The sequence below is a fragment of the Strix uralensis genome, chromosome 8, assembly GCF_047716275.1.
Source record: "Strix uralensis isolate ZFMK-TIS-50842 chromosome 8, bStrUra1, whole genome shotgun sequence".
NCBI lineage: Eukaryota > Metazoa > Chordata > Aves > Strigiformes > Strigidae > Strix > Strix uralensis.
Window position 1 is genome coordinate 14,133,989 of NC_133979.1, and position 24,139 is coordinate 14,158,127.

General features: G+C 39.9%; 1 protein-coding gene across 4 annotated transcripts; it reads left to right on the top strand.

The window, feature by feature from the left end:
* Positions 1-548: 548 nt before the first annotated feature.
* PTGFR (prostaglandin F receptor) lies at positions 549-22,964 on the top strand. Of its 4 annotated transcripts, none has more exons than XM_074877200.1 (3): positions 549-609; positions 1,765-2,612; positions 20,776-22,964. In XM_074877200.1, the coding sequence occupies exons 2-3, from the start codon at positions 1,824-1,826 to the stop codon at positions 21,079-21,081; spliced, it is 1,095 nt and encodes a 364-aa protein (XP_074733301.1). In that variant the 5' UTR covers positions 549-609; positions 1,765-1,823; the 3' UTR covers positions 21,082-22,964. The 4 variants fall into 4 exon arrangements, with proteins under 4 accessions (XP_074733301.1, XP_074733302.1, XP_074733300.1 ...); XM_074877201.1 differs by lacking the exon at positions 549-609 and having other exon boundaries at positions 1,764-2,612; positions 20,776-21,030; positions 22,546-22,964; XM_074877199.1 differs by lacking the exon at positions 549-609 and having other exon boundaries at positions 1,764-2,612.
* Positions 22,965-24,139: the final 1,175 nt, after the last annotated feature.

The window sequence follows — 24,139 nt, forward strand, 5'->3', positions numbered from 1 at the left end:
TCATCCTGCCCGGCTGGGGTGGCCCTGTCGCCCGGCGCCGTGATGTGACACGGCAGCCTGGCCCTCCCCGCCGGAGACACCTCTGGGCACCCCGGCACAGCGGGGCCGGAGGCTCCGCGCTGGCGTGCGAGGGGCGAGCTCCCTGCGCCGCAACCTGCTCCCGCGGCGGGGGGCGGCCTGACCTCAGGGCCTTCACCTCCCGGGGACAACGCCGAGCGCCCGCGGGGCTGCCCCAGTTGCCCCGCAGCCCCCTCTAGAAGGGCCGGAGGGGGCAGGTGCCGCGTCCCCGGGCGCCCACGGACCCCCCCGCTGTGCAGCGCGGGGGGCAGCAGCGACCCTCGCGGCGCGACGGCACGGCCCTCCGGGGGGACGGCGACGGGCAGCCCGGCGGCCCCGGCGCTGGGGGTGGCCGGGCCCCGGGGTCGGGGGCGGCCGGCGGGGAGGGAGGGTGGGAGGCCGAGGGGGGAGGCGGAGGGAGGGCGGGAGGCGGGCGGCGCCGGGGGGTTGGAGGCGCGGGGGGGGGGTGTGAGGCGGGCCGGGCGGCGGCGGCCAGCGGGGCACCGCGCTGCGGGGCTGCGCCTCTCCCGGGCGCTGCAGAGCGAAGCGGAGGTGAGCGGCGGCGGGCCGGGGCCGGGGCCGAGGGAGCGGTGCGCGCCGGCGGGGCTAGGCGGCAGAAGCGCTGCGGAGCCGCGGGTCGGGGCCGGTACCAGTGCCGGCCGGTGGCACTTGTGCCCGGCGCGGCGGGCTTGCCCCGTCCCGCCCCCGGCGGCAGCGACGGGCACTTAAGGGCGCTGCCGGCGGCGGTCGGGAGCCCCGTGGGCTCGGGCGCGCTCCCCCGGGACTGCCCACGTGCTCGCGCGGCCGCGGGGTCCGCTCTGGGAGGGGAGGCGAAGGGGAGGCGGGCGCGGGCGTTCCGTGCGGGGAGTTTTCCGGCTCCGCTCCCCTTTTGCCGTCCTGAAGGATGGAGGTACCGGCTGGTCCCGGCGTAGCCGTGTCTGATGTAGCTCAGTGATTGAGAGGCTTCGGCGGCTCTTTGTAACATGCGTTATTAAAGCTGCTCGTCCTTCTGCACGGGAAGTTTTTGCCAGCAGGAGTGTCCTGAGAGTATAGACGGGAGATAAAGTGTAAAGAAACTTGTAGAATTGGCTTCTGAATAAGGGAGCGTCTGAAATTTAAGTTTGTGCTTCAGAGAGGGAGCTGGGAAGTTGGAGACTTCAGTGTTGGTTAGGTTAAGGCTTTAGAACATTGAATTGTGAGAGGAAAATTACTTGGAAGATGTTAGGACATTGTTTTGAAAATAAATGCTTAACAGTGAGAAGAAAAACGGAGTGTGATTATCATCTCAAAACATTCCAGTTAGAGTATTTCACTTTTGACTGTGGTTGGGCTGATAAATACTTTCATTCTAGGAGTATGTTGCAAAAGCATTTGTTTATATATGTAGTTTAACCACCAGCATGTTTTGTACGGTTTCTCTGATTATATGTACATAAGCGTTCTATATTTTATACATTATTTTGTATATCTTATATATGCAGAGACTATAAAGATACTGTACGCTATATCTGCATTGTATAATGCATGCAGATAATTGTTTTATCCTGTGACTGATGTGCTTAAAATATGACACCATATCATATCACTCAGAAAAAAGGGAAATTAGATTTGTACCACAGACTAATATTATGGAATTTCTGCTTCAAATGTCATTTGAACAGTGGTATGCCTTTTACAGTGTGTGTATATTTGTTTTTAATATTGCAGATGCCTTTTGATTGCAAGACTGCTGAAATGTTTTGAGGGCTGCCTCTCCTTTCCTAACCATGAACAGTTCAAAATCACCAGGGCTGGCTGGATTTGGAATCTTGAAAAACACAACTTGCCACACAGAGAAGAAGATTTCAGTTTTCTTTTCGATAATCTTCATGACGGTGGGAATTTTGTCCAACAGTCTTGCAATAGCAATTCTCCTGAAGGCATATCAGAGGTTTAGACAGAAATCAAAAGCCTCCTTTTTGCTTCTTGCTAGTGGTTTGGTCGTCACAGATCTCTTCGGCCATCTCATCAATGGAGCCATTGCGGTGTTTGTGTATGCATCAGATAAAGACTGGATTCGATTTAACCAGTCCAACATTCTTTGCAGTGTTTTTGGCATCTGCATGGTTTTCTTTGGTTTGTGCCCGCTCTTCCTGGGCAGTGTGATGGCTGTTGAACGGTGCATTGGAGTCACTAAGCCAATATTTCACTCTACAAAAATGACTTCTAAACATGTGAAAATGATGTTGACTATGGTATGTCTGTTTGCTGTTCTTATAGCTTTGCTGCCTATTCTTAGGTTTAGAGCCTATCAAATTCAAGCATCGAGGACCTGGTGCTTCTATAAAACAGAACATGTTGAGGACTGGGAAGACAGATTTTATCTCTTACTTTTTTCTTGCCTTGGGTTACTGGCCCTTGCTATTTCATTCTTGTGCAATGCTGTCACAGGAATTACCCTCTTAAGAGTCAAATTTAAAAGTCAACAAAGACAAGGCAGATCTCATCATTTTGAAATGATCATTCAGCTCTTGGCTATAATGTGTGTTTCTTGCATTTGCTGGAGTCCATTCCTGGTAAGAGCCTAATGTGTTTGCCAATTTTTAATGCACATCACTGTATAAAAGTAATACTTTTTTATCTCCAGGTTTTAAGGTGCTTTTAGCTGTGATAACAGCTCCATTCACTCTTCTGTGTATTAATTTTACAGCATAGTACCCAGAATATATGTACCTGTGCATCTATAACAAAAATGGTAATTATTCTCCACTTCTAATCAGAAGCAAAATACACTGAGTAGGATAAATATGTAGGGACTGTGAGGACAGTATTTCCCGTGCTGTGAAGCAGACAGTGGTAGCAGAATGGGGGCTAGAATAAATCAGAGCAAATACTGAGCTTGTTCAAAAGTTCAGTGAAATTTTGGAGTGGCAAGTCTGCTTAGTTTGTACTGTGGTTCATATAATTTTTTATTTATGGTATTCTGTTGTTATTATTACAGTTTACTGCTACTGTGTTATGGAAGATAACAGTTAAGAACATAAAAATCCTCTACTCCATTAGCAGGGTATTAAAGGTATTAAGGTTTTAGAGTCATGTTAAAAACCAGTGGTTGGCAGTGGGTTAAAATAAAAATTTGGTTTAGACCTAACCAAGCTGGGTTTGTAATCTGGACAGATACTAGCAAAACTGCTGCGTGCAGTTGGTGCGCTCTCTCAGCTGTCCTGGCTGTAACTTAGGTCTGCTTGCTGGTAACTGCTGTGACTCTTCCAAAGCGGTAAGTGTTGCTCATGTTAGCGTGTGCTCTGTCAGCGAGCAGGGTCAAAGGAAGCAGGATTATGATAGGGGAAGGATTTTGACAGCTCCTGTTGTATGATGGCATTATAAAGCTGATATTAACTGTGAATCTTTTTACTGAAGAAAATTTTATTTTTTTACTAGGGTGAGAGAGGTTAAGTTGCAAATAATATGAGATCTTAATTTCTTTCTTAGAAACAAGGTCCCATAGTTTTCCACTGATACGAATGAGGAGAAATTTTGGTTTGAGCTTACAAATATAGAAATTTAAATCTGAGATCTGAATCAGATCCAGCTATATCTAATCTACTCACTGCCTATGGTATAGTATGGAGTTACCTGAACTAGTTCAAAATTAGATACTGATATTAGCTGCAGCAGTTGGGTATATCTGGCAGGTAGCATTGAATTAATAGGCTTCAAGGAGAGAGTCTGGATACAAATCTCTGATTCACTGAAATGCACAAAATCTCTTTTACTTTTGTTCAACACACACACACACACAGAGTTTTTCGAGGCTTGCTCTGCAGCATAGTTTAAATTCATGTTGGGTTTTGTCAGTGTCATGGCTGTAGTGTATAGGCTATAAACAAAGTTGTCAGAACAGCGTAGCACGCTTTTGTAGTGAACTTCCTTCCAGTTACTTCCAGACACCTCCTGAAATTTGTCTGGGGCAAGCCACAGAATGGTTTTCAAGAAAATCAACTGTGGCTTTACTTTTAATGAAAAAACAGTATATTACCCTCTGGTGATGTTTATTTTCAGATAAAGTAACTGTCCTTAAAGGTTGGAATTACTGTGATTTTTAAAAAGCCCTTGAGTGTCAAAAGAGCTATAGACTTTTTTAATTCAAGAGAGATACTTCGTTTATTCAACATGTGAAGGAACACTAAACTGCAACTACTGTGGTTGTTTTTTCAGTGTTCGTAATTTTGTTATGCTTTTCAATTTTTATTACTTATAAAAACATAATTAAAAAATCTTGACAATCTTTAATGAAATCACAGCACTACTTTTGTTAAAGTATTTAACTTCATCTAAGTTGTAGTTGACAATGAATTGTTATTTCAGCAGCAAAATTTTTCAGAGCCTTTTCAGTTTGGTGTTTTCATCAGCTGGCGATGCAGACCACTGAATGGCTTCTTGCTTAATTTTGTACTTGGTAGTTTTTGGGACTCTATTGCAGAGGGAGGTGATCCACAAGCAATTCTGGTTCATTGGGTGGCAAATCTGTCAGTGGTCTCTGTGCGTTCTGGGCTCGTGACGCTTTGCTTCTGGATCTCTTTTGAAATGAGAACAGACAAACTATCACCAAAATTAGCCTGGCAGTATGGAAAATAGTTCTGCAATAGGGACAAATTTATGTTAGAAACGAGAAGTTAAAAAAAAAATTAGTGTAAGGTAGGATTTAGTTCTTGGAACAAAGCTTCAAGGAAGTGAACGATTAGTGTTTAAGCCAGAGAGTTTGATAGTCTGGGAAGGGCAATAGGATGGGATCCTTTTGGTAGGCATTACCTTTCTTAGCTATTAGGTTTGTAGAGTTTACATCAAAGTTAATTATCTGAGTTACTCAATCTTTGTTTTGATATTCTGTTCACTGAATACAGGCAGAATTATAAGTGCAGTGTTAATTTATCAAGCTTTATTGGACTGTGGTGGAGCATACAGATGCAGTGGAATAAAGCTTTGCCAGGAACGTACTGCTGAAGAGCTACAATAAAGAGATCCAGGGTTTATCAAGGCGTGTGATGTACGATGAATTGCTGATCCAAATCAACTTGTCCAATTTATCTGAAACCTCTCAGGGCTTTTAATTTGTGAAACAAATGGTTTACATTCTATAATATAATCAGCATATACCAAAATAAGTATTTTTTGAAATAAATATGAGCAGGTGTTCATAGGTGAAATTATTTGGTAAAGTAGCTAAATACATGGTTATTTTGCAATCATTTGCTTGTTTAATTTTTTCTTGAAGTTAAATCTAGAAGTCAGTGTCAATCTTTGAATTGTGAATTTTACTCATGTTCTTTATCCCAAAGAGTATACAAAACAAAATGTTACTTGAGAGTGAATAAACCAAAGCACTTAGAAACCAAACAAACCTTTGGAAGTGAAAGCAGAGGAAGACGATGCAGTTTATGCCACACGTAGTTTGCAGATACAAGAGTTTGGATTTATTTGGTGTGATTCTCCATCTGATGAGGGGTTTGCTTTGTTTATTTTTCTTCTGTTTTTAATCTAGTCTGGTGTTATGTCAGTTGTCATATGTACCAAAATCAAGTCTATCCAATACTGTAATCCAACTGCAGATTTACTTCACTATTAGACTCCCCCCCCCCCCCCCCCCCCCCAAGTGGAGTAATATTTTCAGTCACTGTCCTGTGCTAAAATCACCTTTAGGTGACATTAGAAGCACAAGACCCTGAATCATCCTTTATGTTGTCTGGTGGGGAACTGACTTCTGCACCTGCTCAGTGGTAGTGAACTTGTTTTGTTGCCTTTATATATGTGTATAAATGTATATATATATAACATTTAATATTACATATAATAATATATAATATTATAATCAATCACCACCTCTGTTTTAAGACTCCTGCAGATCTGGAGAGTTTTTCAGAAGCGGAGCCCATGGCGTGTCTCATGTGGAGCTTTGCCTGGGGCTGTTGGACAGGGACTTCCTTCTGATTATTTCTTTTCCTCCTTCTGATTATTTCTTTTCCTCCTTCTGATTTCTTTTCCTCCTTCTGATTTCTTTTCCTTCTGATTTCTTTCCTGAAGCTCCATCTCATCTGTTCCTCAAAAGTGAGCAGCTTTTTCAAATTTTCTGTCACTGTGTGGGAATCTTTCCTTAATGAAGTACCAGAATGAGGAGTACTCCCTGCTTCTTCCCTTATAGGGGAACATTTATCTCCTTTTGAAGAGATGAGAGCAGGAGGGAATTCACAAAAAAAGCAACATGTGAAATTCACGAGTTTTTCGGTAATCTAAGTAGTCAATGATTTGCAGAGGCACATTTGTTGTGACAGTCCAAATAATTTTGCTTTGTGATGGGTCATTCCAGGAAAATATGTTCCAAAGATAGTAACATCAATTTCTCGGTGTAGTAAGTCACCTTTTTTCATGCTTGCTAAAGTCTTAGCCCTTTGCTAGGGATATGTGAATTTTGTTGGATAAATTTGGTGCCTAGGGGTTGGATTCCCAAAGCAAATAGTTGCGCTGGAGCATTTTGTGATAAGTATCTCTGATGAAATAGATTGTTATATAAAGCTGGTTTTTGGCTGTGACGATGTCTGGCCTCTCATGAAACAGCTTGTTTTTGGAGCTGTGTTCTTATGAGCAAATTCTGATCAGTACGTCAGATTCTATGGGGCTCAAGGGATAAACATATTTTAAATTTTGTTTTTGGGAGTAGCAAAGTGAACTCCCTGTAATTATGGACAGGAGGAGTTTATTTCAGAATGAATTTATCTATGGGAACAAATTATGATATGGAGAAATGTCTGATTTTTTTCATGTATGGAACACAGTCTTATCCTGAGAAAAATACTTCTACATTCAAATTATTCTTGTTAAGATCTTTTTCCATGCAGTTATCTGATTACTTTCGTTCCAGTTTTACCTCCCCTCTACTGCAGAAAATAGCCACTCCTGGTGTTTTTTTGAAAGACCTCAGCTCTTTATTTCATATGATTAAATCAGCTCTTACTCAGTTGATTTTTACTGCCTAGATTAATTTCTAGCAGTCTCTTCTCATGTAATCTCTTCCCTTTCCAATTTGTTATGCTAATTGTGTCTCTCTGAATTTGCTCTGCCTTCTTCTTGTCCTCAGATTGTCTCATGCAACGAGGCTTGATGGTTGGTTTTTGTGCACTTAGGGCTACATTTAGCTTACAAATTGTTGAATCACTCTAGCCTAGAAGCTTCTGGAGCTGGTCTGAGTGGTCCTTTCAGTGAATATGCTGCCGGAAAAGATGAGAAGGGCAGTGGTGCATTAACAGGGAGGCTCTTGGTGGAATAACCCCATTCCATGCCACCCTGGTTGCTCCACCAGGTATTTCGGGTGCTGAGACAGACTTATGGTTGGTATGTGCTGAAGAAGGTCAGTAGGTTGCAGGTTTTACACTAACTAAATTCTAGGCCATGTAGTTGCATACAGTATAAGGTACTGCTTTGTACAAGGCAATCCTCTGTGCATCTCATTTTAGTGTTTTTGTATGTGTAGTCATGTATATGCATGCACAGTGACACTTTGCTGGGAGTTCATACCTGTGTTACCCTTGAAGCACCTCCCTCCATTCCTGTTTTCTGTATTCTTTATTAAGCTGGCAGTTTAAATTTCTGTTATGCTACATTATGCTTACACGTGCAATGGGCATCATGTATATGAGCTCGTTGCTTTATTAATGCTGTTTCTATGCCTTCAAATATTTCTAGTTGTGTTGTCCCTACAACAAAATAGTTAAAAAATTGTCCCTTCTCTTGTGCTTGACTGGTGATTTTCATAATCAGAAAATGCAACTGAGGAAAAGCAGATACAAGACGTCCCAAGATGCAGGTCCGTGCTTTGCCAGCGAGGCCCTTGTCACCATGCACAGTACAGCCACCCCAGATCTCATGGGTGGCTGCTCTGCACAAGTGAATTCTCTTACACTATCAAAACACGTTAGTCAAAGCTGCAGCCTCTGTGAGCTCGTTGTGCCTGCACAGGCACTGTCAACAAGGAAAGTGATCTTTTCTGTTGAAAAAGAATAAATTAGGCTTTCAATTTCCAGTCATCTGTTTCTGAAGACTGAGGGAGATACTCTTAAACATGTTTAGTGAACCTTGCAGCTTTGAATGCTGCTGTAAAAGTTACTTTCACAGGGAAAAATGCACTTTGTCTGTCATTTTCAAGATTCAGATTTTAAAGGACATAATCAATGATAATGACTATGTTTGTGCTGGCTTTTGTCATTGAATTCTTGTCATGTTTTGCTAGAACAGTTGTCTGTTGACACCATACAAAAATGGACTGTGTTGTCAGAGTACAGAAGATGTAGTTTGAGTTGGGTCAGGGCTACGCTCACACCCTGCCTGTGGCAGACTGAGTGGTACAGGAGAGGTGACCTGCTGCAGGACGCCCATGCAAGTACCTGTTAGATGTTGTCACTGCATCTCTTGAGTCAGGTGCAAACCCATCTCAGGAGCCCATTTCTGCCACAATGCTTTTAATAAATGAACCAGTTTCATAGGGAAAGGAAAAAAGCTTTTTGCTAGCAGGCCTTCTAGATACATCTCTTTATCTCTAGTCTGAAGCATCAATACAGTAATGGTTATTGTCGACTGCAGGTTGTTACTTCTCTTCCAGTCCTTGCTGTGTCAGAAGAGGTCAGATCAGGAGCGGCTGTTTGACTGAATAAAATGCTCCCCGAGTTCCTCTGGAAACTGAAAAAAAAATCTCATATGAGTTTGCTTGTCTTTCAAGCTACACTAGAAAAAGGGCTCTCACTCTTCCTCATATCATGACCTTTTAATTGCTTGCCGAGTTTCTCAATACATCTCTTAACACTGCAAATTCAATTACTATTCTTGCTTAAGTTCCTCTGAATGAGCTTCTGATACTCAAGGTTAAATTGCTGAAATGTTACTGTAATTCCTAAAATTATGGCCCAAAAGATATTTTAGAATAAATAGCTGATTTTAGGGGTTAGGAGGAAAGAGAACACTCATTCTGATTGAAGTTTTTGTTAGTCTCAAGACAGAAATGTCTTTTTAGCTTAGTTTCCTGTGGAATAAGGTTTAAGCAGCAGCTCAGACAATTTTGAGCGTGCTTGTGATGCCACCATGAAAATACTCCATGGAAAGAAATTGCAGGTGTTTGCAGAGAGAGAATAGCAAAATTTAATACAATGCATTTAAAAATGAAATCTACCTATTCAGATGTGTTTATACGATGCTAGAAACCCTTGGATAAGATGTTCATGTCTTGTTTTAGTGTCTGCTCCGTTGGGGATTTGCGAATCTGAGTCACTTGTCTCCCTCATCTGAGCGGGATGTGACAGTTGGTTGTAGAGACCTTTCTTTTATTTTGGATTCTTAAGAGGCCCAGCTGGCAAATTTCCACCAGGTTAGATGAGAAATGGAATGAGCATTGGTTTAGAGTATACCCACCTAAAATTATATTGAATTTCAAAGGTACTGCTTCTGTGTTCAGAATCAGTCTGTTCCTATTTTCATCTTTTACAGCTTGTAGAGATCTTACAGGCCTTCGCCTTTCTGAGAAATATGAATCATTTAAAAAAAATGTTTTTAAGTGTGGGCCAGGGCGTAGTTTATCATAGAGTGCTTAGAAACTCTATATTAATTGTGGCTATATTTGTAATTCAAGTGTTTACCTTCCTGTCACAGAAGTCAGGGAGTTGAGCAACTGAGATACTCTCTCAACGGGAAAGAAGTTCTGGAGAAGAAATGGATGGTGGTCAGCATACTGTCCTGCAGTAACGATGTGAACCAGGGAAGGAAAAAGAGCTGAGATTGACAGATTGTCCTTTACCAAAGGCTTTTGCGGAAGCATAATTATAGTTTTTGTTATCTACGTTTACTTGTGCTGTTTGGAAAAACTTATGTAAAGCCTTCTTCTGAAAATGCAGTGCCATCAGAATGCAATGGGATTGGTTTGTTTGGGAGAGAAAAAGTAAGGAAGGCAGTTTCCAGTCATGTGAGAACATTGCATTTTCAAAGCAACGTGGCCCTGTGTTTACTTCAAAATTGCTTGCTGCTTGATTTTTAAATTTATATTATATGTAAGAATTAAACCATAAAGATCTATAAATTGAAACACGATATTTCATTCCAAATAGATGTCAGTGACTTTCACAGAAAATCTTTTTTTTTTTTTCAATTTTGAAGTTGCCATCTCAAAAAATTAAATTCTGAAAACTTCAGCCAAATAAATTTGCCATTCATAATCTCCCCTTATTTATTCAATTGGTAAAGTTTTTGGATTCTGTGCTTGATATTAGAAAGCAAGTCAATTTGACATACACTCCAATTTTGTTTGAAATGAGAGAATTCTTCCTATTTCCTAGATATTACACTTATTCAGGCCTTTCTTGCTTGAAAATACCATACACTGCATAACCATTTTTGGAAAATTATACATGGCATAACCATGGTTGGATGGTTATTTTAGGAAAGCTCTCTTTCCTGACTGTCTAAAGACTTTAAATGGTAAACTTGTTGCTGAGAAATCTCTGGGACAAATACACTCACATGGAACAACTCCAGGAAGTCCTTCATCCTCACCAGGTTTAACATGACAGACATCAGGGTGTGATATACGTTCATATATTCTGTGAGATATTTAGTATGTTGTTAATTCACAATTGTAAGTTTTTCATGGTGGTTATAAATGCTTTCTAGCAGAAGTTACTTGTCTCAGTAGTGGTGTAGAATCAGCTCATGTCTAAGAGAACGCATTATTTGGATCCTCTTCTGGGAAATATGCTGTTTAGATTTAAAACAGAGCAATAATTCTTATTTCATGTGCTCTTAAGACTTAAATTTGACATTAAAATATTCAGAAATTGCTCAATTGCAACTTGGGTTACAAGCTCCCTGAGGAAGGTGCCTGTTTACTGTGTGCGTGCACAGTGCCCAGCAGAGCAGGAGCACAATTCTGTCGTGTGTTCTGTGTATGTGCTTTTAGAAATAGTAACAGTCATGTAGCAGAACACTACAGAAAGGGTTTACACCAGGAATTACAGTAAGGTTTTAGTAATTGCGACTCATTCTTTTGGATTAATTCTCATATCGGATGAGGTGAAATAGCTGAGCGACTGAATGAGCCTGAGCTGCGTTGTAGGTGATATACTGTCTCTTGCTGAAGGATTGCTCTTATCTACTCCAGACTGAGCAGGGAGTGCAGAGCAGCTCGTAAGCTCGCTCTTAGCTCTTCTCTTTAATGAGCCCTGTGAAGACCTTATTCAAAGACATGTGCTAAGGGCGGGTTTGAAAGGCATTGGAGTTGTCTTTCTGCAAGGTTTCCCAAAGAAGTCTGAAGATGAGCATTTGAGTAAGGAATGTCCTGAAGTGAGGTTTGTAAGACAATTAGGTCTCAATACTAAACTCACAGAAACCAAAGATTTCTTTGTCATTGGAGAAATGAAGTTAATGACTGATCTCCAGCTGGTCCCCTACTTGCTGTCCCAGACCTGTGTGCTGCCAGCTGCCTCAGGTGGCTTGAACTCTGGCATAAGCTGGCTGTGCATGGCTGTGCGGCCACCCCAGTGTTACGGGAGATGTAAAGCATGTTGTGAATCTGCCTGTGAGCAACTCGTCACCCATGTTATGACAAACATCAGGACATGGGGAGGAAGACTCTTGTGCTGGCAGGGATGTGGCCAGCTGTGTTCTCTTCTGCCTTACTGCATGGAAAGGTGTTAAAACAGAAGGTGAAGCAGGAAGGACGTGAGGATCCATGTAAGCGGTAGCAATTTGTTTTAGGATTTACAGTTCATTAGTGAGTTGGAAATAAAATTGAATTCCCATTTTTACCAGGAGCATGCATTTGCAGAAGTAGTGAGAAATAAATCACTCTTAAATGGAGATCTGATTTTTCTCTTCCCTCCTCCACCTAAAAGGTGGTCCAACTGCACAGAAGTCCCTTTTAATTTATTTGCCAACATTAAAAAAAAAAATTGCAAATTATATATACCAGCTTGGTAAATATATTGCTAATTCATTAGCTTTGATATTTCTGTTCATAGCTTCTTAGTGTACTTCTTCAGAATGATGTATAGAATAAGTCACTTCATTAAAGGTGTTTTTTAAAAAAATAACATGAAAGGAACACATCACATCTTCATTTGCCCCCAGGCAGATTTGAAAATACTGCAAGATAGCACCAAGTCATTAGGTGACTATGACTGCAATCCATCTTTAAAAAGATTTTGTTTCTTCCACTGTGTATGTTGCATACATGGTAAGCATAAACATACATAAAATATAATTACAAATTAATACATCTTTTTTTTTTCCCCTCCTTATTTTCCCCCTACACCCATGTAATAAACTCCATAATTTCTCAGATAATTAAATTGAAGTTCTGACTCCATTGGTAGACAGTAGAGCAGGTTTTTTACTTTTTTAGAGTTGTTACTTGGTCTTGCAGGCTCCTCACACATCAAAGCTATCTGCATTCCTGAATTCTAGAAGAGGTGAAAAGGCCACTATATATCATCACTGACTCACTGTGAAATTCTTCTCCCTTCTTTTAACATTTCTAATATGTATGGATACCTCTGGATTCAGTGGTATTTGCCCTGAAAGCCTCCACGTATGTGCTGTTCCTCTGAAATCAGGGAGTGACCTGTCCAAGGAACCCTTAGAGAATTCAGCCTAATTCCTGGTTTCTTAGACAAAAGTAACAAATCTGGGAGAATTAAAAAAATGGCCAGGTAAGAATTGGCAGATTCTGCATTCCCTGTAGAAGAACATTTTCTTGCTCTTAAAGATGTAAGTGGAGGATTTGCCTCTGGTAGCTGAGGCTATATTGTATCTCTCCTCAGACATGTAAATACAGTGGAGGATGTCTTTAGTAATGAAGCAGCATGAACGTGGTGATGTTTAAAAAGACAGTTCACCTCTAAGCTATTGATTTGATCCTGGGCATAATAGTAATTAAATGCTGAATTTGTTAATATAATTATGGACCTTTGCAGCTCCTTTTTGCTCCAGGTTGTCTGTATATTGTCTCTTTTTTTCTGTATTCAGACAGTTCTCTTCCTCCCCAGTATTATGTGTTATTTGTCACTCTTTCTTTGGGTATTTGTAGGGTATTGGTGAGAGAAGTGGTGTTGCTCCTAAAGCATGAGAATATTTATTTAACCAATAAAAATGTGATTGTTTTCCAAATGAGTGTGAAAACCTGAAAAAGCAGAGCAAGAAAAGAGACGTAATAGGCTATTCCCAGGGTTTGAAGCTTTACCCAACTGACCCTAATGGAGGAATAAATGGATCCTGAATATGTATAGTCCTTACATCCCTAAATACTTATTTATTTGATTTGTTTGTGCTTCTCAGGATGGTCCTTACTATTCAGTATTAGAAATACTTATTGTTTTCTGGTCCCAAGAGGTCTAGCAGTTGTCCTGTGAAGTTTCTCTCACCATTTCTGGGTAAAGAATATTTTAATTTTATCTGTAAAATTGATTTTTTTGTACAAGAGGTTTTTGTTGTAGGCCTTGTTGTTAGGCAACAATACGTTCCTCGCTCAATGGAAGCAGGCTTTCTTGTAACTTTAAAACATGTTGCTCAGGAAACAGGTTGTTTATTTGACTTTGATACGGACACTATGTCTTTTCATTATGAAGTGAGTCATCTACTGTTTTCAATGCTAAAAATCTTCTCTATCCATATCCATTTTGCTTTCCTTTCAAATGAGTTAATCAGTTGAGCTGTGAGAGTAATTACATTGCCAGCTAGTTGAACCAAAGCATTTCTAGTTTTGTCATGGAGTAGAGGAAAGAAAGAAAAAACTCATTCCAAGCTAGAAATATCTGGATTTTTTTTGAGGAACAAAAGAGAGGTGACCTGGAATGCTTCATTCAAGTCCAATCTGAATTTATGTTACGGCAAAACAGATGCAAATAGGTAATGTCTAAGGGGAATCATAGAATGGTTTGGGTTGGAAGGGACCTTAAAGATCACCTAGTCCCAACCCCCCTGCCATGGGCAGGGACACCTTCCACTAGACCAGGTTGCTCAAAGCCCCGTCCAACTTGACCTTGAACCCTTCCAGGGAAGGGGCATCCACAGCCTCTCTGGAAAGTTGACAGAAAATAAAAGCTTCACTTTCAGTTAATGTTTGCAAGTTTATGCACACAAAAAAATCCTTCTGTTTATGAGGCTTACTTCATAATTTTATTCCTGCCTTATACAGAGCATGGTAATGCCAAAGGCATTTAATAAAATATAAACAGTGAGTATAATGTTGTGGCACTTTACATTTGTTTTCAGTAATTTTGACAAATTCTTGCATACATAAAAATCTCATTTCAAATGATGTTTCCAAATGTTTGTTCAGAAAGTGTATTGCCATCCATAAATACTTTGCATAAAACTGTAAAACCACAGATGGTGAAAATGTCACTCTTGACTCTAATGGCACAGTAATGGAGTGCAATAGACGGTGAGTCCTCTGCATGAGTCTGCATGAGGAGAGCAGAAAGCTCAGAAGAACTGAACAGCCTCAGCAAGGAGGGATCATATAGCAAGGTCAGACGGAGCTGAGCTGCTGGGTGACAAACACCCACAGAGCATTAATTTAATGTAATGGCTGCAGTGTTGTATATATGCTGCTACACCGCAGTCCTTTCTTTGGCATTCAGTTGATGTGAGATCTGCCCTACCATTTCAGAGGGGTGCTTGGACACTCTGTTTCAAGGCTTTGATCTTGCTAACATGAGACAAGGCACATGAATCCTGAAATGGTACCATGTTTATTAAGCAGCATCATCACCTGGTGAGAAATTGCCTGGTCACAGAATCTACTGTGTCTGAGAAAGAAATATTAGGAACTATTTTCATTTGCCTTGTGGCAAATGTTGTGTTTTCCTGTTTTGTCTATACTTTTTTGAGTTTTATCACATCAGTAGTGCTTTAGGAACACCTCTGAGCACCTTTACTTTAGCTTTACAGTACCTCCAAAAGGTTTACGCAGCTCCATTTTAAGGAGGGTAAATATGGAGCACATGGAGGCTAAATAAACTTCTACAAAATGTTTTTGCAACCTCAGGTACCTCCGGTCATCCGAATCTTTTCTGTCTGTTTCTCATTTGGGTTCTGTGTTTCTTGAGAGAGAACGCGACCCTGATAGGGGAAAGGTCTTTCTCAGACTAGTTGCCTTTAACAGGTAAAACAGGTAACAAGTAAACTTGCATGTTTAGGGATGCGTATCATGGCAGGTAGTAGTTATCAGCCTTGATTTACCTGTTTTGGACTAGAACTTGATTTCGGGAGTTAGACGCAGATTTTTCCCCAACTGAATAGTGAGCCAGTGGATTCATTGTTAATTTTTAGTGGCATTATTATTTCTTCACAGAAGTGAGAAAAGGGGACTCCCTTATTTTGCTGCTACTTGTGAAGAGCTGATCCTGCAAAACTTTACACATGGAAATATTACATATCCTCTTAAAAGTACCCTCTGGACTTTAATGTGGAGGAAAACTTGCTAAAGCATTTTGTCTTCTTAAATTCCTTTTTAAATGCACAGTTTTTATAAAATCTCTATACCCACTTAAAATTTACTTGCTAGACCAAATGATCGTCTGGTATGGTTCTTGTCTTTTTTTAAAAAGGGAAAGGAAAACATTAGGGGAAGAACATGTTGCAGATCTAGAACATAAAAAGCATTATGTGGCATAAGTAGTACAGTGTGTGTACTAACACTTTGATGTCAGAAGTGGTGCGCTACGTATTTTTCTTGGAAGCTCTTGCTTTTAAGCTGACATATAGAATCACATAAAAAATAAAATGAAGCATACTCAGCTTTGTTGCAACAAATGCTTAGTTTATATACTGCAATATCTATATAGCAATGATATAGGCAATTTGCTGTCTGTTTCTTTTGTAATGGCTGTTCTTAGGAGACATAAAATGGTACATAAAATGTGAAGATAAATACATTTGGATTTCTCTCTCCCTCTCTTTTGCATTTTTTTTTCTTAAAGTTTGTGTTTATAGCATACTACAAAGTATCATCTTCTATCAGCTCTTGCCTGTAGCAGACTACAGCTTCTTTGTAGCATGTATAAATACGGCAGTTCCAAAAACTTCTGGAAATTCAAAATAATTATGTATTTTTTGTTTCCATGGAGTGGGATATAATCAGTGGAATACCACTGTGAGTCCTGCGAGAAGGGGATATGCACCTCTGGACTCAACAGAACTATCAGTGATAAAATATAAGTACTCTGCAAATACTGAAAAAAACATGGACTTTCTTCCACTAATGGAAATTCTCAGAACTGCTTGTAATGAAATCCAAAGGAAGAGGAAGAGGTTTGGGAGGGTCTGCAAGGTTCCCACAAGGAAGTGGAGCCTGAAGGCTGAGCTACAGAGGAAGAGAATTTTTGATATTTGCCTGCTCTGCTTTCCATGTCAGTCTCTTGATAACTGTTTTTTATCCAGTTTCCTGAAGTCGAGGATAGAACCTGGATTTAGAGCCGATGTGGTGAAATGCATCAAAATAGCATTACAGTTTGTCTTATTTCCTAACTAGCTGTAAAGTCTGCTTCTTGTTTTGACTAGCTGTCCTTGAGTACTAACAGGAATGTGACTAAGCAGCACTGCCATTTAGCTTATTAGTTGTTCTCATATAATTGAGATCCAATCGGAAGGGAAATTAAAGTGATGCTGTTTATATTTGGAGAGTGGTGCGAAGCTTTGGAGCAATTTTTTTTCAGTTTGTTGCAGTGAGCTTTGTCCCTGAGGGACAGATGCTATCTGCTAGATGCAAAATTGTAGAAGTCACCAATTTCAAAATGTTTTTAAAACCTTTCCATCGAAATTTCTGGATCTTGCAGAGTGAGCTTTGGTTTTAGTGAAGCCTAAAATTGGACAAAAAGGATGGAGAAGTTTAATGTATTGTGTCAAGTCCTTGCTTGATGCAAATTTGATTTCTCTGTATTTTTTTTTAGGGTCAGGGAATTCTCAAGTTTTTGCTTAAGCCATCAAGGACTAATACAAGTCAGAGTAACTTTATATCTTAAAAGTAGGCAGCCTTGATTTAAAAAGTAGCTTTTAAATTTATGCTTTTGTAGTTACTTTCCTAAAGAAAGTTTGAATTGTATTGGTTACATCATGTGATACTTTCAATTTTTTTGCAAACCAAGGACATGTACTACACCTGTGTTAATATGTAAACATTGTATAATTCAGCAAAATGCTACTTGGATTTTTACATTTCTAAATATGTTAGAAAATGTCATGAGTGATGTTTATTATTTACCAGCTGAAGATTAATTTTTCAAGTCATACTGCTGAATCTACATGAATATTAAATTCAGTTGTGGAGATCAAAGGCAACTAGGTATGATGCAATCATGTTGCCTCTTCCCCACTTGTGTACTGCTGGCTACAGAAGACAGAATTCCTTCATCATAGTCACTTGGTGGATCTACAGGGATGAAATAAAAGTCAGTCTTTGAATTGGTTCCTTGACTTTCAACTAATTATTAAACAGTATTAGTCAAATAAGAAGAAAAGAAGTGTCTTTCTGTGCCCGCAGAGGAGGTCCTGCTCCCAGAAGTCAGCTTAACACTGCAGCAAGCTCTGGTTGCAGTTTCTGAGATGGTGACTTGTGTCAGTTCTGTGACTTGACTTTCTTGCACCTAGGGAGTGAATATAGACTGTCTGTATGTTTTTCTTCAAACAAATCCTTTATTAAACAGCTGGTAGCATATTAGGCCCTTTTGTCACTTATGATTTCAATAGTACTTTGGAATAGTATTTTAAGATTTTAAATTTAAATTAAAAATTGACCATGAAAATTTAATAGAAATAATAATTTATATTGGCCTCACTCCATTCTACCCTTCTTCAGCTGGAGTTTAGGGTCTTGTTCTAGAAATCATCAGATGACTTTAGAAAGGCTCCAGTAGCCAGGACATGGCTTCCCCTTTGCCCTGTCTTTTGATGAAGTTGGCTTCAGTTGCTTGCCATTTTCTTACATGTTTTCTCAGAAGACATGGAAGAGGTCCCAGTACAGTGCAGGCTCTGTGGAGGAATGAGAAGCTATCTCACTTCATACTTGGAGACAATGTGATGCTAACATGTCTGTCACTACTGGTGCTCTGCCACAAATGTTTAGGATAAAATTGCTCATGCTTGGGGGTGGACTGAGATTCTCTTAGTGCAGGCCTATACAGAAATCTCAGCCTCTCAGACCTTCAAAAAGTTGGGGTATTATTTATGTTGGTTTTAGTGATACAAAAGGAAACATTTTTTAATTTCTGCGTAACATTCCCAAATGAAATAAGTAATATGGCTAGAAAATTCTTATTTTATGAAACAAAATTTGTAGGTAATGTAGATTTTATTACTTTCAATACAGGGATTCACAGCTGAATTGCTTAAGCATTTAACTATGTACATAAGCTCTACTTGTTGCTTGTGAGTTCAGATATATTATTTTTTGTATATCCAGTATTCAGAAGAGGTAACTTAATATGTTCTGGATAAAGCTTCTCCAAGTATCAGAATCCATAAAATTATGTACCAAATTTCCTTGTTGTCCTGATGTACTTTATGTAAATTCATACTCAAAACAGAGGTACTTTACGGTGAGCCAGCAAGTTGAACAGCAAACAAATGGATTCACTTAGATGTGATTACTACTAAGTGGAAAGGCATCTCACAAGTTTGCTAGATAACATGTGAGAAGATAATACAGTTTTACAAAATCTGGATGGATCTACTTTTCCTGGATAGCAACATCTACTGCTTCCTTTTCCGGGCATGGAATTGCATTGGATTTGGCATTTATTAACTTTGTAGAATGCAAGAGAAGAACAACAAATGGAATTTTGAAGAACATCAAGAAGCAGATTAGGAAACTGTATCTCTGTATTAAGTCAAGCATGTGGTATATCGGATAAGAACGTTGCTCTGTGAGCTCTGTTGTGCTGTCATTTGCTGCCCAGTTCTACTTGCATGAGTAAAGAGTATTCTGTCTGAGTTTGGCTTATGGTATTGGACCTCTAATAAATAAAATGTAGGACTGTCCTGAGAAAACATCCTGTGCAGAAGCCAAAGGAGTTGTCCAAGTTTGGGTGGGCTGCTGATGTCAGAGAGGAATGCGCCCAACGTTTGTGGGGTGAAAAGCAGATTCAGGGAACTGACTTGTAAGTGTTTGCGTTGGCTCGGTGCTCAGACATTCCTCCTCCTCCTCACACCAGTTCCCAGCTGTGCTTCTGCCAGTTTTACCAGCTTCCTTAGGAATGTTCCTAGGGGCTCTCTTCGCAGCTCCCATAGATGTCCGTACAGAAATGCTTCATCAAACACTTAAGCAAGCAAGTACAGTCTCCTTTTATGTGTTCACTCTGTTCCACTCAAGTTTATACTCAGATGTGGTGACCTGCACAAGCTATAGGTAGGGCCCAGAAATACAGAGAAACATTTAAAAAGGAGTAAAAGAGTAAAATAGGTTTCTGGAATCTTGAGCAGTAGTTTTCTCTCTTCATTCATTATTATTTTTTAGTGGTTTTTTTTTTTTTTTTTTTTTTTTTTACAATGTATCTTTGTGAAAATACGACTCTCTGCACTCGGACAGACTGGCCCTGCCTCTCATAGCCCAATAAATCAGCGTACTTGTAGCATCAGTTGTAAAATATCCTGTTTCTTAGTTAAATAACTGTATCACTTTAAAGGCTTTGGAACTGAAAGCCTTACAGTGTTTCATCTTTCTACCAAAAAAGTCTTCATGTGCTTTTAACATTAATAATAGAGAGAGATAATTTACCGCGCTCTGGCAGATTCCTGGCTTTGCAGAGTCAGGCTTTCTTCACACAGGAACTCAGGTTACAAAACCTCAGTGGCAGAAAGCCTGTAAAGGAGGGCTCTGCTGGGCAGGAGCCCCAGGGTATGTGTTTCACTAGGTCTGGTGTTTCAAAGCCTAGGCTGCAGCTCTGCAAAATGGAGAGGCCAGCCACAACTTACAGGGCTGGTGTAGCTCTTGGGTATCCTCTGCCAGAAGCAGTCCTGCTGAGGTATACTGGAAGACTAATGCCTCCATCCATGTGAAACTTGGCTCTGGCAGTGTTATTACTGGTGGAGGTCTGTCCATGTGCAGCACCTACACAGGTGAATGAAACTGTGTCTCCACTGGCAAGAGGAGGGGTTTCAGTGGCCTTTGTCACCATGGCTTAAATTTTCCTAGAAATCACTAAACCCTCTGGTGTCAATAAATTATGTTCTGTTGCAGCTTAAAACCTGTGAATCTTCTTGATGAAATCAAGGGGCTGGTATTCCTTATGCAGACTTGAATTTGGAAAATGGAAAAAAATAAATACCTTTCATAAAAATGTTCTGATCTACCAGTAGCCTATATACTTGAAAAAATCAATCCCTGGAACAGTCTTGGCATTCATTGTTAGCTGAAATTCTGGCTAAATTTCATTTCTCGCTCTGTTTTTTGGATGGTATTCTCTGGCTGGTTGCCATCCTCTGCTCAAGGTTCAGCAGAAGTAGTTCAGCAAAGACATATGCACGTCCTATGTGAAACATTAGAGGATTTCTAGGATTATAAATGTGCATGAAAGTATTTACTTTGCAATTGGGATGCATTGATGCTGTGAACATGTGAAGGTTAGAGATAATGTTGAAACGATTTCATTCATTTACATGCTTTCTTGGTGTATCTTTTCGATGTATAATTTTAAAATGTTCCATTTTCAGGTGACAATGGCCAGAATTGGGATAAATGAGAGTCGTTCAAGGGAGACCTGTGAAACTATACTTTTTGCTCTCCGAATGGCAACATGGAACCAGATTCTAGATCCCTGGGTGTACATTCTTCTCCGGAAAGCCGTACTTAAAAACCTGTACAAGATCACAAGGGGATGTTGTGGCATGCACATCATAAACTTACACATGTGGGAACTCAGTTCCATCAAGAATTCTTTGAAGGTTGCAGCAATATCTGAGTCACCAGTAAGTTCCAAACAAATAAACCTACAGCCACTCAGCTCTGTGGGGCAATAAAGTTAAACACAGTGTATGAAGAGATGAGGGAGGCAACGCTCATACACGGGCAATACCTTCAAATGAATTCCAAGGCTCAGTGGTTTGGCATTTGTTTTAAATTGTGAGTGGTTTGCTCTTGTTGCTTACTGGTTTGATAGTGCTACTCCAAAAGATGCACTTGAATGTTTTAATTCCCTTTAGAATACATCCCTTCCAAAACTGGTAGTAGAATGATAAATCATAGGTACTAAAGTGGACAGGGTTCCTTACAATACGCCACACCAAATCCTTTACCTTAGCAGGCTTCTTAAGAACATATGCAAGTGCGAAAGTGATCTCCAAGGTAACTGTTAGAAGAAGCAGATTTTATCTACCAGTGATACCCCCAAATCATTTGCAGAGTCACTGTTTCCTAGGGTAAAATCCACCATCTTTTCCATAAGGGTATTCAATTGGGTATATAAATGATATTTAGCTTGTGCCCAGCTTATTAAATGATCCAGTTTGCTTGGTTCATTGACTTGACTTCTTAATTATTTGCTGTTCCATGAATTCTTGAGAGAGCTTCAAACTTCATCAGTGTAAGCATTCCTCTGAAATCACTGACAAAACATGAGGTTCCCTGTGGGAACACAGAAGCAGATCAGCTCAGCTTGCTTATAGTTACATTTTCAGAGCTATTGGTGAATTTTTACTCCTTTCAACAAATTTTGTGAAAGTAACCGGCATAAAGCTGTTGTCAGTCTGTAAAAAGAGTAGGTTGGTTTTTTTTCCCCCCCAAACTGAAGGAAGTTTCTTGAACTGTTCCCCTAATGCATATATTGAAATGCTCATGAGGTGTATCTGCTTCATTTGTAAAAGGTCACACGCATCTCATGAAAAATGTGGGTGACCAAATGAGCACCTCTGCAGGGAACTGCACTGGGAGCATGGTTTTGTTTGTGAAAACAAACTGCACACTCAGTTTTTGCAGGGTCTGTGTCTGAAGAGCTGAGGACATTCAGTATATTTGAAGGTACGTGAAAGTTTCCAGGACTTTACGTAGGAGGCCCTTCACCTTTAATGCTGCTAAAAGAAGCTTTGGTTTTTGTGACTGTATGGTATTCAGAAGCAAAAATGAGAGTATTAGAGACTTTGTAGCAGAGAGATTAAGATAGAAGTGTCTCTGCTATTTTTACCTACTTCAAATAACTACATTAGTGAATTGTTATATTTGGACAAAGTAGTTAAAAACTGATTCACCAAGAAGACAGTCTGAGGGATCAAAACTATTCACAAGCTAAAAATTCATGTTGTATGTGAGAATAGTTTAAGTCAGAAAATAAAAACCCGGAAGGTTTAAATATTTCATTTTTTTGCTTTAAAAGCTATTTCCTTTTTGTTTTAAAAAGGTTGAAAAATAAGTGGGTTAAATAACCCTGTAATGAAATGAAACGGTTTAATTTAGCCTAAAGAATTTCTGTATGTGATTTATTTTCTCAGTCACAGAGCTGATAAACCGTGGACAGATTTGATGCTGGTATAAGCTCCGTACTGTTTCTTCATGTTGGTTCTGCTGAAATCTGGAAGCGTTCAGTCAGTGCTCAGTTCAGCTTTTTCGTTTCATAGAATGTGATGCCAGTGTATTTGTTGACATAAATTATTTGTTCTTTATGGAACATTGTTGTTTTAGCAGCTGCAAAAAAATGTTGGTTTGTAAATTGTTGAGATATTTGATCGGTGAATGAAGCTTGTCAATGATCCATTTTGTTATGTGAATAAATGTAGCTTGTGTAGTTCATACTGGTTGACTTGTAAAACAAACAAAGAAAAGTTTATATGTATATGTGATTTCTTATATTTTGTGTAATAATACATGTTGAATGTAAATTGCAAAGCCTCATTAAAGTTATCAAACTGTATCTTGAGAGTTATGATATTTTTGCATAACAAAAGAGATCTGAAGCTGTTAAAAGTAATCCTTATGACAAAAAACCTCACACTGGATTCAAGCCAGCCACTGCCGTTCACATGTGTGATAACAGTTGTGAAGGTAGAGAGGAGGACAGCAAGAATTCGATAGGAGGTGCGTGTTCGTAAACTTCATTGTCACATGAGCAGCCCAGTGCAGCTGGTGGTCTAAGGCAGACAAGGTCAAGTTCTGATGATCCATGCTTAGAAAATGCAAATAAAAGTGGAGCTGAGGGAGCTTCATGTTTGGAATGAAAGTGTTTTTATCCAAATATCTGTCAACATGATTACACAGACTCATTAGTTTCACATACGCTATGAATCCTGCAAAAAAGTGAGCTTTGCTGTTAATATTTTTTCTTGTCCAGTGACATGGTAGCCTGCAGTGGCGGCTCAGGATACAGTCACCCAAGGATCTGTTACTACTGAAAGTGATTTGATTATCCTTGTGTTTCACCTCACAGGAGAGCCAGCAATATGCTGTGTTGTATGATTAGCAAATTATATGTTTTATAGAATATGAGATTATAAAAAAAACCAGTGGGACAGCTTCACACTAGGATATTGTCCAGGCAGGGAGAAAAGGGCAGTCTGCTTAGCAATGTGCTGAGGATTTCTTTAGAGATTGGCTAATGATGTGAGCAGTCACGAGCTGTCTATTTACTATTAGGCAGTAATTAGTGTCTCCAGAGCAGACAGGGGCAATAAGCATTCTGGTGGGAAGAAAGTGAATCTCATTTCTGACTAATGACCAAGGAAATCCTCAGGATGGGAGAATATTTTAGTCTAATTGGGATCTTAAGCAATGGCAGGCTACGTAAGGAAGCACTGAAGCCCTAGCCCGGGCTGAATCAACCTGCTGAAGCAAAGCATCAGTAAGGTGTTGCTCATCATGAGGATTAGGCAAATATCTGTAGCTTGTTACCCAGATACAAAGATGGAGAGCAAGGTTCAAGGTCTTTTTGATCTGATTCTTGAGGCAAAGTGTCTCCCTTGTGTGTTTGTTTTCCGATATTTGTATTTAAGTGTTTTTATTACTTTAGTCGAATATCTTAGGAATGATTTCAGGAACATATGTACCAGTTCTCTAGCTGTGGTGACACCTTTTAGGACAAGATGTTGGGAC

Coding starts and splice junctions, on each gene's coding strand:
- PTGFR (XM_074877200.1), top strand. CDS start 1,824: ATGAACAGTTCAAAATCACCAGGGCTGGCTGGATTTGGAATCTTGAAA. Junction 2,613..20,775: donor TTTGCTGGAGTCCATTCCTG/GTAAGAGCCTAA, acceptor TTCCATTTTCAG/GTGACAATGGCCAGAATTGG.